The sequence below is a fragment of the Microcaecilia unicolor genome, unplaced genomic scaffold, assembly GCF_901765095.1.
Source record: "Microcaecilia unicolor unplaced genomic scaffold, aMicUni1.1, whole genome shotgun sequence".
Taxonomy (NCBI): domain Eukaryota; kingdom Metazoa; phylum Chordata; class Amphibia; order Gymnophiona; family Siphonopidae; genus Microcaecilia; species Microcaecilia unicolor.
In genome coordinates this window covers 44919-58622 of record NW_021963597.1, presented here as the reverse complement: position 1 = coordinate 58622, position 13704 = coordinate 44919, and the positions used below count along the sequence as shown (strand labels likewise).

At 42.3% G+C, this 13704-nt stretch overlaps 1 protein-coding gene across 1 annotated transcript in view; it reads left to right on the top strand.

The window, feature by feature from the left end:
- Positions 1 to 13704, top strand: part of LOC115459492 (glutamate receptor 2-like) — a gene marked incomplete at its 5' end in the record, with an annotated part of 67662 nt that overhangs the window by 14796 nt on the left and 39162 nt on the right. Inside the window, one exon of the mRNA XM_030189296.1 lies at positions 11967 to 12077. Within this exon, the coding sequence (XP_030045156.1) occupies positions 11967 to 12077 (111 nt within the window). The remainder of the gene's footprint in view (positions 1 to 11966; positions 12078 to 13704) is intronic.

Sequence of the window (13704 nt, the reverse complement as noted above, 5' to 3'; positions counted from 1 at the left end):
GGTAGAAATCAGCTGGTGGTAAATGCCAAGATGCCCATAGAAATATTTATTGACTTTCTTTTATATAATTAAAAATTTATAGACCACCCAAAATTAGGTGATTTCCAATAATATATTCACAATGCAATACATACCATAGCATGAAAACAGTACTTATGAGAGTATACTATGACAAATTCCTCAGAACATCAACAAAGTGTCCAGAAAAACGTGGCCACATACAGCCTAGTCTTTAATAATTTTACTGCACTGTACTATCACAAAGGTGAAACTGTCCAGGAAGAGCGTTCTGTAATGAAATTCTGCTGAGAGAAAACCAATAGCTTGTGTGTCAGCATAATGTAAATGCATTACCTCATCTGTTGATAATTACATGGCAGCCTCTGATCTTATTAGCCGTCTTGGCTGATAGGTAAAACTCGCTTCAGATAATACAGAGCATCTCTATTCAACGTCTGGTATACAGTCATTAAAACTTTAAATTGTATTCTTTGTAGCGCCCTTAACCAGTGCAATTGCTTAAGCACTGGAGATATATGAGAAAACTTTGATATTCCTACTGGGACTTGAGCAGCCGCATTCTGGATTACTTGCAATGCCTTCATACTTGATGTAGACATGACAAAGTATATTGCATTGCAGTAATCCAGCCGCACTAAAACCATTCACTGAAATACACTTTGAAAGTCATGCAGAGGTAGCACTGGTTTCAATTTAACTATTATGTGTAACAATTTGAATTCTTTTTGAATCACACTGATAACCTGGGTCTTCATTGTACACTTACAATCTAACATAACTCCCAACTGTCTCAATTCTTTCTTCACTGAAACATACATATTCCCCAAACAATCCTTCTCTGGCCACTCTTCTGTTTCCTCTCTACCTACAGTCATTACATCAGTTTTTGCCACATTCAGAACAAAACCATTCTCTCTCATCCACTGCTGTTTCCTCATCATGTAATTACTCAATTGATGATTCAAATCCACTTCTCAAGACACAATGGGAAAAAAAACCCTGAACATCATCCGCATAAAAATAGTACTCAATTATTTTAGTTATAGTTTTTAAAAAAAAGTTCAGCTTTAAAGACTTAGCTTAATAAATGTTCTGGAAGAACAGAATCAGCAAGGAGGCTGTGTTGAATAGTATTTAAATTAAAGACTGATGGCGAGTGAGCCCATAAAGCTTAGAGCAATGAACGTTTGAGAGCTCGGAGTGGTGCTGCTGAGGTCTATATGTTAAAGTATCAATCCTAATAGTGATGGATATTTGGAGCAGTTTATCTAGCTATCTAATTGGGACACTGATTGGAGTCTGGCTTGCAATTTCTTTAATACTGGACATCTAAATCCCATAACATGCAACCTTAAATAGGGCGTGGCCATGGGAGGGCATGGTCAGGTCAGGGGCATTCACAAAGGTTGTATACAATGTTACAGAATAATGGGTCTCCCCACCCAACTTGGGTGACAGAATTTATACCAGGGTTCAGCAAGTGTAAGGCTGGTGCCCAGGGTTGGGTGCAGGAATCAGCACATAGCGGTATTCTATAAACTGTGACTAAAGTTAGGCGCTGTCTATAGAATAGTGCTTAAGGGATTGTACCTGCATTTAGGCGTGGCCATTTGCAACAACAAAAACGTGGTGTAAATGCCCGTGCCTATATTTAGGTGCAGAGCCATGTTATTCTATATTTATATGTGTAACTAAAAGTCACGCTCCCAATCAGCCCATGGCCCTCCCATTTCCATGCCCCCTTTTCCAAATCTCACAGAAAATTTAGGTGTGGATCCTGCACCTGAATTTACATGTGTGCATGTTAATTGAATCTAATTAGTGCTAATAATTGCTTGTTAAAAGCCAATTATTGGTGCTAATTAGCTAATTAATCAATTAAAATGTGCACACAAATCGAGCCTGCTCCCAAATTTATGTATGTATTTTTTTAGCGCTTTTTATAGAATTAGGGGGTTAGTGCCAATCTTTTCCAGGATCTGTTTTTGAATGCCATATAGGTGAATTACATTCAGCTACAGCGAGTATTTCTCTGCTCCCAGAGGGCCTGCAATCTCATGCTTGTACCTGAAGCAATAGAGGGTCACAAGAAGCAGCAGGATTTGGACCAGGCTTCCTTGGTTGACAGTACAGTGTTCTAACCATTAGGCAATGTCTTTGTTCCACTTGCTGCCCTCCCCTCACTAAAGACTTCCCCAATTGTTAGCACCCCTCAGCTGAAGGCTGAAACACTGATTTTGCTCTCCTTCAGAAGATGCCCTTTCTAGAGTTCCCTTGGATAGACTCCCCTCCCCCTTCCCCTACAGAATCCCCTGAAAACTTCTTTCCTGAATTATAGTGACATTAGGTTGCTATCAGGCATTTGGTTATTATACAAAAAATTGTTCTGTGTGTAAATCTGTGAACTGTGCAATCAAAGGGGAAGTTAAAAAGGTGCCATTAAAGCAAACATGCCTTGAATTGAAGAAAATCAATCAACAGAGCTCCACAACATTGCTGAAGAAAAATGCTCATGCTTGGTTTAACAGACATTTTTGCTGAGCCACAATCTGCATTTCTGTAGAACATCAAAAAATGTTTTAAAGCACATGTTAAATTTGTCAGGTCGATTTCCGGTGGAGCCTCCATGTTAGATGGATGTGAATAATTTCGCTCTGTGACCCCCCCCCCCCCTCCCTGCTTGATTCCCCTATTTATAGCCATTGCTACCGGATCAACTGTACAACATCGCAGGGTGAAATGGCTCATAACTCAGGGGAGATTTTGCAAAGCCTAGAATTATAAAAGGGAAGGGTACTTCAACCATAAAAGACCTTCGTGTTACTAAGACCCAGAAGCCAGGATCTCTTGGTGGGAAAAGTCCTGCTACCAGCACAGCTTTGCCACTAGACGGTGTTGGAGTGGGGCAATCTGACAGACAGCGCTCAGAGGACTCTATCAGACCTTAGTCTTGCAAGAATTGCAGGCAGCCAAACTGGAAATCGCTAAGCTGGAGGAATGCACGGGAGACTTGTATGCGCGAGCGGATAAGCTGGAAGGTCATACACATGATGTGGAAGTGGCCCAGAAGTATGGCACCGAGGTGTTGCAGAGTACTACAAGGCATTTGGAAATGCTGAGTGAAAAAGTCGAGGACTTAGAAAACAGGCACCAGAGATCAAACCTTCAGATATATGGTATTCACGATGGTATGGTATTCAGAAATTGTTAAGCCACTGTTTTCCAGATTTTACAGCAACCAGTATTTGAGGTGGATTGTGCTCATAGAGAGTTGCACCTGAAGCCCAGTGTGAACTCTCCATCAAGGGCATTTATAGTGAAGTTGTTGCGCTACTCGGAGGTGGGAGTATATTTTGAGGACTGTGAAAAAGCAAAATGTTTGTAAATATGAAAAGGTGAAGTGCACATTTATCTTGGTCTTAGTGCAAAAACTGAGGCACAGGAGGGAATTGTGTTCGTATAAACAAGCTTTGGTAGTACGTGGATTACAAGTTGGAATATGGCACTCCACTAAGCTGGTCATATTTCACAATGGAAGAAATAGATTTTTTGCATCAGTAAAAGAAATTGAGAGTTTCATCAAGTCATTGAACTATATGGAGAACCAAGACCGAACTTGAATCGGGTGTGGGCAGTCAGCGTTGGGGGTTGCCATGTGCCATCACCCCCTCCCCACACACACACACACACAAAAGTGAAAGCTGTGATCCCACTTGGGAAGCCAAATTCTAAGGCGTCTTTGCTGGTGCAGAAAGCCAAGTCTGTGGCACTAAAGAAACAAGGTGGTTTCAAAGCAGGACATCCTGGTCATAAGAGGTTGGATAAGGGTCTGCAGCATCCACTATTGTTCGTTTCATGGAGGAGTTGCGAAGTGATTGCAGAGGAGTCTGATACCGCAAGTTCGCAAGCAAAGGCTGAAGACCTGCAAGAGGAAGGAATGCTTGCTCTCATGACTGTAGGCTGATCAGCCTTGTTCTCAACATAATCTTTTTGAGAATGTTTTGTATCTGAGAATTTGAAAGAATTGGGGTAGATAGCATAGACTGACAGATCTAGGATGGGTGTTGTGCGTAGGGAGGATTAATGTATGTGACTGACTGGAGTGACTGACTGGAGGATTAAATAACTTAACTGACTGGAGTGTGATAGTGATCGCTAAAGTGTATAAGTGGGATAATGTGAGAAGTACATAATACCGGGGAAGGAGGGGAGGGGGACGGAAGGCAGTGGAAGTCTATGGCTGATGGGTGTGGTAAGTGGGAATACCCTTCTCCAAAGTCTGGTGGGGAGGGGGGAGGGGGATTTATTAGGGGGAGGGAATGGGGTAAGAATGAAGGGGGATTTGCTTCATGGTGTGGGTGGTGAGGTGGTATGTGTTAGATTAAGGGATAGCTAGGGTGGGGGTGAAATTGGCAACCTGGAATGAGGGGGGGGGGGGAGTTAATCATCCCATTAAAAGGAAGAGAATTCTTAAGCATGTGAAAAATGTTCAAGTGGACATTGCATTGTTACAAGAACTTAAATTGGACAATACTGAGATGCAGAAGCTCAGAGGGGGTTATTGGTCATCTTTGTACTTTGTATTGGGTGGTGGGGTCAAAATCTAGGGGGGTAGGCTTGTTGATTGCCAAACATGCATCTTTTGTTGTGTATAGCTCAGGGAGGCACTCACAGGATCGGTATGTCTGGGTTTCTGGGAGGATTAATACATGGGAATTTACTCTTTGTAATGTGTATGCCCTAACAGGAGCAAAGGGGACATTTTTCTCCATTGCTTAGGTGTATGAGAATTGAAGGGAATTAGATTGTAAGCTCTGTTGAGCAGGGACTGTCTCTTCATGTTCAAGTGTATAGCGCTGTATACATCTAGTAGCGCTATAGTAGTAGTAGTAGTAGGAGGGATGTGAATCAAATGGGGGATATGAATATAGCAATGGGAAGGTTAGATAGAACCAACCATAGAAGTAGAGAGGAAATCAGAGAAAGTAAGGTACTTCGGAAAGGGCTCTTGGTGTACTTACTTGAGGATGTATGGAGGACCTTTCATCCCTCAGAAAAACAATTTATATGGTATTACGGTAGACATTGCTCATATTCTAGGATAGATTACCTTTGGGAAGATAAACAGATCCTGGGGAAATGGAAGAATATGACAATACATCCAATTTGCATTTTTGATCATGCTCCTGTCATGGGAGCAGTACTTTTTCCCAGGGATCCAAAAGATGAGGGGTTTGGAGAGCCAATGTTGGAATGCTAACCAAACCAGCTACTCGGACATTACTACTGGGTAAGAGGAGGGAGTTTTTGTCCTTTAATGATATGGGAAAGGTGGATACTGGTATGGTATAGGATGTGGGAAAGGACTACATGAGGGGGACACTTATACAAGAGCCTATGAGGATCAGGAAGGTGCTCAGTGGGAAAAGGCAGGGCTTGGTGGAACAACTGGTTAAGTGGCAAAGGGTACATGAGAGGAATTCTTCCCCGCTGGTGCTTACCAAAATTAAGATGCTGAAGAGTAAACTTGCTGAGTTGGAGATGGGTCATATAGAATATATATGGCGACATACTAAAAAAGACTTTTTAGAATGGGGTAAGAGGATGGGGAGGATTCTGGCCTGGCAACTAAAAAAACAGCAAAGTGAGAAATGGTTCATGAAACTAGTGTCAGAGGAGGGCTAAAGTAAATTTTCTTAGGAGGAGATAGCTCATGAATTTCAGATGTTTTACCATTATCAATAGAAATCAAACAAAATAAAACATGGAAAAGAAAATAAGATGATACCTTTTTTATTGGACATAACTTAATACATTTCTTGATTAGCTTTCGAAGGTTGCCCTTCTTCGTCAGATCGGAAATAAGCAAATGTGCTGACAGTGTATATAAGTGAAAACATTCAAGCATTACTATGACAGTCTGACAGGGTGGGCCAGTGACTTCACAGTGAGAATCCTGAAAGGTAACTTTAAAACCATACAAGAACGTAAGATCTTTGAAGTCAGAATGATTGAATATTTTAACACCCAACAGAAAGGACTTAACAAGGATCTGGGGTTCCTAGCCCATTATAAACCATAAAGCTTTATGTCTCTGTTGATCACCCCAACACCTCACCTATCCACACCCATCCTGTTAGAATATCAATGATATGCTTTGATGTCCCCATGCATACCTCCTACCCACCCCCATCCTCTCACCCTGTCAGACTGTCATAGTAATGCTTGAATATTTTCACTTATATACACTGTCAGCTAACACATTTGCTTATTTCCGATCTGACGAAGAAGGGCAACCTTCGAAAGCTAATCAAGAAATGTATTAAGTTATGTCCAATAAAAAAGGTATCATCTTATTTTCTTTTCCATGTTTTATTTTGTTTGATTTTTATTGCTAACCTTAAGAGTGGACTAACACGGCTACCACACTCCTCTACTTAAGATGTTTTACCAGAAACTATACTCTTCTGAATTCTTGGGGTCCCCCTCCGATATTGTAGACTATTTAGGGGGAATGGATCTTCCCCGGATCTTCCTGGGATTGATTGGCTTAATTCACCTATAACGGAAGAGATTAGCAAGGTTATTGCCCAACTGCCTTGTGCGAAGTTGCCAGGGGAGGATGGATTTTCTGCTGAGTATTATAAGTTTTGAATTTGGAGGTAGCTCTGTTACTTACCAAATTAATTTCTATGGTGTTGGAGGGGGAGTCCTTGCCGAGACCAATGCATAAGGAAAATGTGGTAGTACTCCCCAAGCTGAGGAATGATCCCTTGAAATATGCTTTGCATAACATAGATATGAAAATCTTTGCTAAGGTATTGGTGAACAGGTTGGACCATGTGCTACCCAAATTAATTCACTTTGATCAAAGTGGTTTTGTCCAGGGTTGATAGTTAAGGAATAATGTATGGAAGGCAGTAAATCTTATTGCTTACATAGAACCATAGGCGGTCGGTGGCTCAATTGTTTGGGGAGGCTAAAGGGGGCGGGGTTAGGGGTGGGGCCAGGGGTGGAGCTTAATCCATAATTGTCTGATAACACACAGAAAAAATAAATAAATAAAAAGTCACAATTAATACCTTTTATTAAATTTAGATATTAGATATGTATCATATGACAAAGAATAAAGTGGTTGCTCAAAGCATATACTAACCACAATCGTAACTACAAAACACTATGCACAACTTTGTGCAAAAACACACTCAGAACCTTACTGTACCATAAATATTACACTGGGCAGAACCTAATACACCAATATACCACCCATACGGAAAATGCAGACCGTCAACAATATGAAACAAGGATCATAATATCACAATTCTCATGTAGAGCCACAAAATATCCTAATTCATGTTTAATGTGGGATAAAATGCCATACGTAACTAAATAAATATAAACATTTAATGTTGAGCACCTGATTCTCAAAGTGGACATATTCCAAACACTATAATGAAAATAAAATTATCTTTTCTACCTTTGTTGTCTGGTGACTTTGTTTTTCTGATCATGCTGGCCCAGTATCCGATTCTGCTGCTATCTGTCCTCTTAACTCTGTTTCCAGGGCTTCCTTTCCATTTATTTCTTTCCTTTCCTCTTTTCTTCTTCATTTCTGGTCCTCAGCTTCTGCCTATTTTCTTCCTCCATGTGCAGTTTTTCTCTCTTCCTTTTCCCTCGTCTCATCTCCTTCCTCACTTTTCCCTCCCCTCCATCCATCCATGTCCAGCAACCCTCCTCTCCCCTCCATCCACCCATGTCCAGCAACTCTCCTCTCCCCTGCACTCCCCTCCATCCTCCCATGTCCAGCAACCCTCCTCTCCCCTCCAACCATCCATGTTCATCAACCCTCCTCTCCCCTCCCCTCCATTCTCCCATGTCCAACACCAGCAACCCGCCTCTCCCCTCCATCCACCCATGTCCATCAACCCTCCCCTCCTCTCCCCTCCATCCACCCATGTCCAGCAACCCTTCTCTTCCCTGCCCTCCCCGCCATCCTCCCATGTCCAGCAACCCTCCTCTCCCCCCCCCGCCCTCCCCTCCATCCAGCAGCACATCTCCCTTCTGCCAGCCATTTCCTGCCTTCTTCCAGCTCCCTTCCCACCGATCCCCCGACCCCCGCTCCCCCCGTCGCTGTCGTCAATCATCTGACGTCTGCCCGATAGCCCTCGTTCCCGTTCTGCCCTCGCCCTACCTTAAAATAGTGTAATTCTCCCTGAGCGGGCGACACCGGCATTGCAAGCAGCAGCAGGCTCCATCATTCCCTCGCATGGCTTCGCCCTCTTCTGACGTGTTTCCGCAAGTGCGGAGCCATGTGAGGGAACGCTGGAGCCTGCTGCTGCTTGCAATGCTGGTGCCGCCCGCTCGAGGAGGATTACACTATTTTAAGGTAGGGCGAGGGCAGGACAGGAATGAGGGCCATCGGGCTGACGTCAGATGATTGGCGACGGGGGGAGCGGGGGTCAGGGGATCGGTTGGGCTGGGGAGGCTTAGCCTCCCCAAGCCTCTTATACCGGGCGCCTATGCATAGAACAGAGTCATGAAAAGGCTTTGTGTGTGGCGATAGATGTGGAAAAAGCTTTTGATAGGGTGGAGTGGCCCCATCTATTTGCAGTGATGGACCAGATGGGGTCAGGAGGCAATTAAGGAACTTGGCTACATTCTATGTGGCACCTACAAGCACTATTTAGTGAATGGACTTCGATTAGCGGAATTTTCTTTACAGAGGGGCATCAGACAAGAATATCTTATGTCTCCCCTGCTGTTTGCCATAACAGTAGAACTGTTTGCTGCATACATTAGCCAATCATCTGCCATAGAGCCCAAAAGGGTCAGAGAGGACCCGCATAAGATACTGTTTATATGCAGATGACACTCTTATTTTTATGGCAAACCCTCAGCATTCTTTACTCCACCTATTGGATGCTTTTGCACAGTTTGGCCAAATATCAGGATTCAAGACAAATATCGATAAGACAGAGTCCTTGATGCTTAATATGTCTTTGGACTTTGACAACTTTCCGTTACTTAGACATTCTGCTCTCTAATACATGCTCGGATTTATATCACCTGAATCATGACCACATCCCCAGCCTGATGCAGCAAGATTGGAAATCTCTCTGGTTGATTTGGTGGGGTTGGGTGGCAACAATAGATATGATGGTGTTGCCTAAATTCTTATTTTTGTTTGCTCACTTGCCTCTCCGAATACTGAAAATCAATTTCATAAGTGGGATCGGATGTTATGTTCTTTTGTGTGGGGGAGTACAGCACTCTAAAATGTGCTGGTCCACTTTGCAATTCCCAGAGATAGGGGAGGAGTGGGGATGCTTAATTTGCGACGATATTATCATGCATCAGTATTGAAAGTTTTACTTTGAATATTCATCAGTTCGGTGGATCCCAATAGAGAAGGCCATACATTGTTTTCGAAATTGGAGGGGAGGGGAGGGATCTGGAAATGTTTGGCAGAGAACAGTGTAGAGCTGAGACGTGTTTCTGGCACCCCTAGTGGAGGTTTGGTGTAGAATGAGGGCCTGACTTTAGGTGTGGGGGGAGGGGCAGATCCATTCATATAATTTCCTTAAAGATTATCACCTTTGGTCTACATCATATTTTACTCCTCTCTGCAGGCATTTGAGGGCCATTGATGTGATGTTTTGTAAGCACCTCTTCTCCCAGGGTGTTCTGTTGGCACATGGTCAATTGTAAGATCTTTTGGATTATAACATCCTATTTTTTCAATATTTTCAGGGGAGAGATCTCCTTCTTGGAAAAGGTGCATAGGTAAATTTTTTTTGAAACCCAAAATTAGCAGAGATGGTGTTATTTAAACCGATGTACCGTAAGAGACTGTTATCTCATTTGTATTCTGCATTGTCCTTTCTCTTGTTGACTGGTGAATTAGAGTCACAATGTAAATGGGCTGCTTGGGTGGGGATTCCTTTAGAGTATGAGAGCTGGTGGGCTATGTATTGGTATGCACATAAGTGCGCAGCGGTCACCAAATATAATCAATTGCAATACCAGATTCTCCACTGACCATATTGGACACCTTCCAGGGGAGAAAGCATGGGGAGTGGGGAAATTGGCCTATATTGGCAACAGTGTGGGCTAAGGGGTACACTGGAGCACTTATGGTGGGACTGCTCTGTGGTGCAGTTATTGGAGGGAGATGTGGGATCGGGTTGAGCACTGGACAGGAGAGGATTGGTCGCAGGATAAAATGGTCTGTCTATTGGTCTTCTATCGAGTTATGCTCACCTCTTCATTTTGGCAGCAAAAATGGGGATAGCATGAGCTTGGAAGGAGAATGGGTGTCCTACTACATCACATTGGCGTATGGCTATCCATGATCTTCAACTTTGTGATAAGATCACTTTGGAATTGAAGGGGAGGGGATAAGATTATCATAAGAAGTGGGGAGGAGTAGAGTTTTAAGGGGGATTGACATTAAGGGGGAAGGACATTCCTATAGACCATGGGAGTTTCTGGCTTCTCCAGGTTGCCTATTTGTACTTTATTTTCTGGTTTATAGTTTCTACTTTTAACTCTCTTTTTCTTAGAAACATAGAAACATGACGGCAGATAAGGGCCAAATGGCCCATCCAGTCTGCCCTTCCTCAGTACCCACTAACTCCTCCTTTTCCTAAGGGATTCCACGTGCCTGTCCCAAGCATTCTTAAATTCCAACACAGTCTTCGTAGGTATCTACTGCCTATTGGGTAAGATTAGTGGACCACACTATTCTCACCATGATTGCTGGCTGGGGTATTGATAGGGAGGAAGGAGGAGGTGGGAAAAGGGAGGAGAGGATGGGGTTCAGCAGCCGTGGATTGATCTTTGTAGTTATTGTTGTACAAGGTTTCCTCTTCTATTACATTGGATTCTTAGTTTAGGGATGGGTGGGGGCTTGTTGAGGGGGTATTGGGAATGAGAGGGGTGTGGGAGTTATAAAAGGGGAGATATTCCATGTTTGGGTTGCCCTGTATTGAAAGTTTGGAATGTATGTCTTTGCTAGTTTAACTTTGCTCACTTGTACTTGGCATGTGGGTATGAAGTGGATATTCCACTGTTGAAGACTCTGTTTGACTAAAATTGTTAATAAAAAGTTATAGTTCAAAAAACCTTTTGTTCAACATTGCCCTACATGACTGGCGATTGTATTTATTCTGTTTATTTGTTTTTGGATGGATGAAAGGGGGGAGGGGGATTGAGGGCTTATGGGTGGGGTACTAGGATGGGGATGGGTTGGGTGAGGAGGAACATTGGGTTGGCTTTGTGGGGGGGGGGGGGGGGTGGAGTATAAAAACTGAAAAATTAAGGGTATAGTTAGTATCCATAGATGCATTGAATTTGTACTCATGTGTTCTTATGGCATATGTTTTATTGTATTTTGAGATTGTATTCTATATTATGCATTTTGCATTAACTTTGAGCGTTACTTGCTGTTCTATTGGTTTTCAATGCTTAATAAAGATGCTTATAAATTTTAAAAAAAGGGCCCCTTTATGCGGTAACCCATAGCTGGTTATGCGCTGAATTCACACTTAACTGGCTATGTGTTAGCTGGCTCTGCAAACTTGTAAATTCAATGCCAGAGCCTGAACATAGCTTGGTATTGAATTTTCAGGTTTAACACCGGTGGTGGTCACCAAAATGCTGATCACTGTCAACTGAATATTGGGTCCTTTATTTTTTGATTCTGGTCCACACCAAACACTCGGTACATATCCAGAGGCCCAAAGGGATCTCCTGGGGTATTTTTTGATTCATGTATGTATGTATGTACGTATATGCATATATTCTGGAAAGTAGGCTTCATCAGCTATGCATGGAGCTTCTTATTTCAAAATACAAGTGGAAGAGAGGTGCTGCCCCTTCCTTTCATCCGTTTCTTGGCTGCCTCAACATTCATGTTCATTTACGTGCTACTTTTTATTTTTCAGATTGGGTACTGGAGTGAAGTAGACAAAATGGTTGTGACTGTTACCGACGTTCTTTCTGGGAATGATTCCATGGGTCTAGAGAACAAGACTGTCATTGTCACCACTATTTTGGTAATTAATCATATTTTATTGTCACTACAAAAGGCTTCTTCAGATTGAATCACAGTTACATAAGTTATTACCAATGTTTCCTGTAAGGAGTGGCCTGGTGTGTGCAAAGTCTTTTTCATGTGAGCAACAAGTTTTAAAACCCAACAATTTTTGAGCACCAGTATTAGCCATGCATTTCTGTGTATAGCACAAAAACACATTTTTGTGAGCACCCATGTAAAATCTATCACTATGTAAAATCAAGCACTATGCATCCTTGTATTTGTTATCAACCGACCTGGCGATTGCCTTGACGGTACTATGTAAGCCACATTGAGCCTGCAAATAGGTGGGAAAATGTGGTGTACAAATGTAACAAATAAATAAATAAATAAATCTGTGAGCAACACTCTTGAAATGTATGAGCAATCGCTCATATGCTCCACTTAGAGGGAACATAGGCTATTACTTATCTATTTTGCTCCTACTCTTGCCAGGGAATGGAAATACTGACAGGAATATTACAGTATATAATGTTAGTACATTAGTAACACTTGTACTTACACTATATTACTACTACTACTATTTAGCATTTCTATAGCGCTACAAGGCGTACGCAGCGCTGCACAAACATAGAAGAAAGACAGTCCCTGCTCAAAGAGCTTACAATCTAATAGACAAGAAATAAAGTAAGCAAATCAAATCAATTAATGTGTACAGGAAGGAGGAGAGGAGGGTAGGTGGAGGCGAGTGATTACAAGTGGTTACGAGTCAAAAGCAATGTTAAAGAGGTGGGCTTTCAGTCTAGATTTAAAGGTATATTACATTACATTATAGATTCGCTGAACTGCCTTTCAGGAAATACAACATAAGAACAAAAAAGCAAACAGGATGCTAGGAATTAGTAGGAAAGGGATGGTGAATAAGACTGAAAATACTATAATGCCTGAGTATTGCATTCAGTTCAGGTTGCTGTACCTAAAAAAAAATATATAGCGGAATTAGAAAAGGTTCAAAGAAGAGTGACCAAAATGACAAAGGGGATGGAACTCCTTTCACGTGAGGAAAGGCTAAAGAGGTTAGGGCTCTTCAGCTTGGAAAAGAGATGGCTGAGGGGAGATATGATTGAGGTCTACCAAATCCTGAGTGGTGTAGAACGAGTAGAAGTAAATTGATTTTTCACTCGTTCCAAAATTACAAAGACTAGGGGACAGTCAAGGAAGTTACATGGAAATATTTCAAAACATATAGGAGGAAATATTTTTTCACTCAGCGAATATTTAAGCTCTGGAACTCTTTGCCAGACAATATAGTAACAGCAGTTAGCGTACCTGGGTTTAAAGAAGATTTGGACAAATTCCTGAAAGAAAAGTCCATTGCCATTGAGACAAACATGGGAAGCAACTGCTTGCCTTGGGATTTGTAGTATAGAGTGTTGCCATGATTTGGGTTTCTGCCAGGTACTTGTGACCTGGCTTAGCCATTGTCTGGAAAACAGGAAACTGGGCTAGATGGACCATTGGTCTGACCCAATATGGCTACTCTTATGTTCCCTACTTGCTCTCCTTTCTTCTCAGCAAATTCCATTTATCCCCACCTCTGCCGCTTGTTAGTCAACTAGTTTCCAGTCCAGTTCACCACTTCAGCC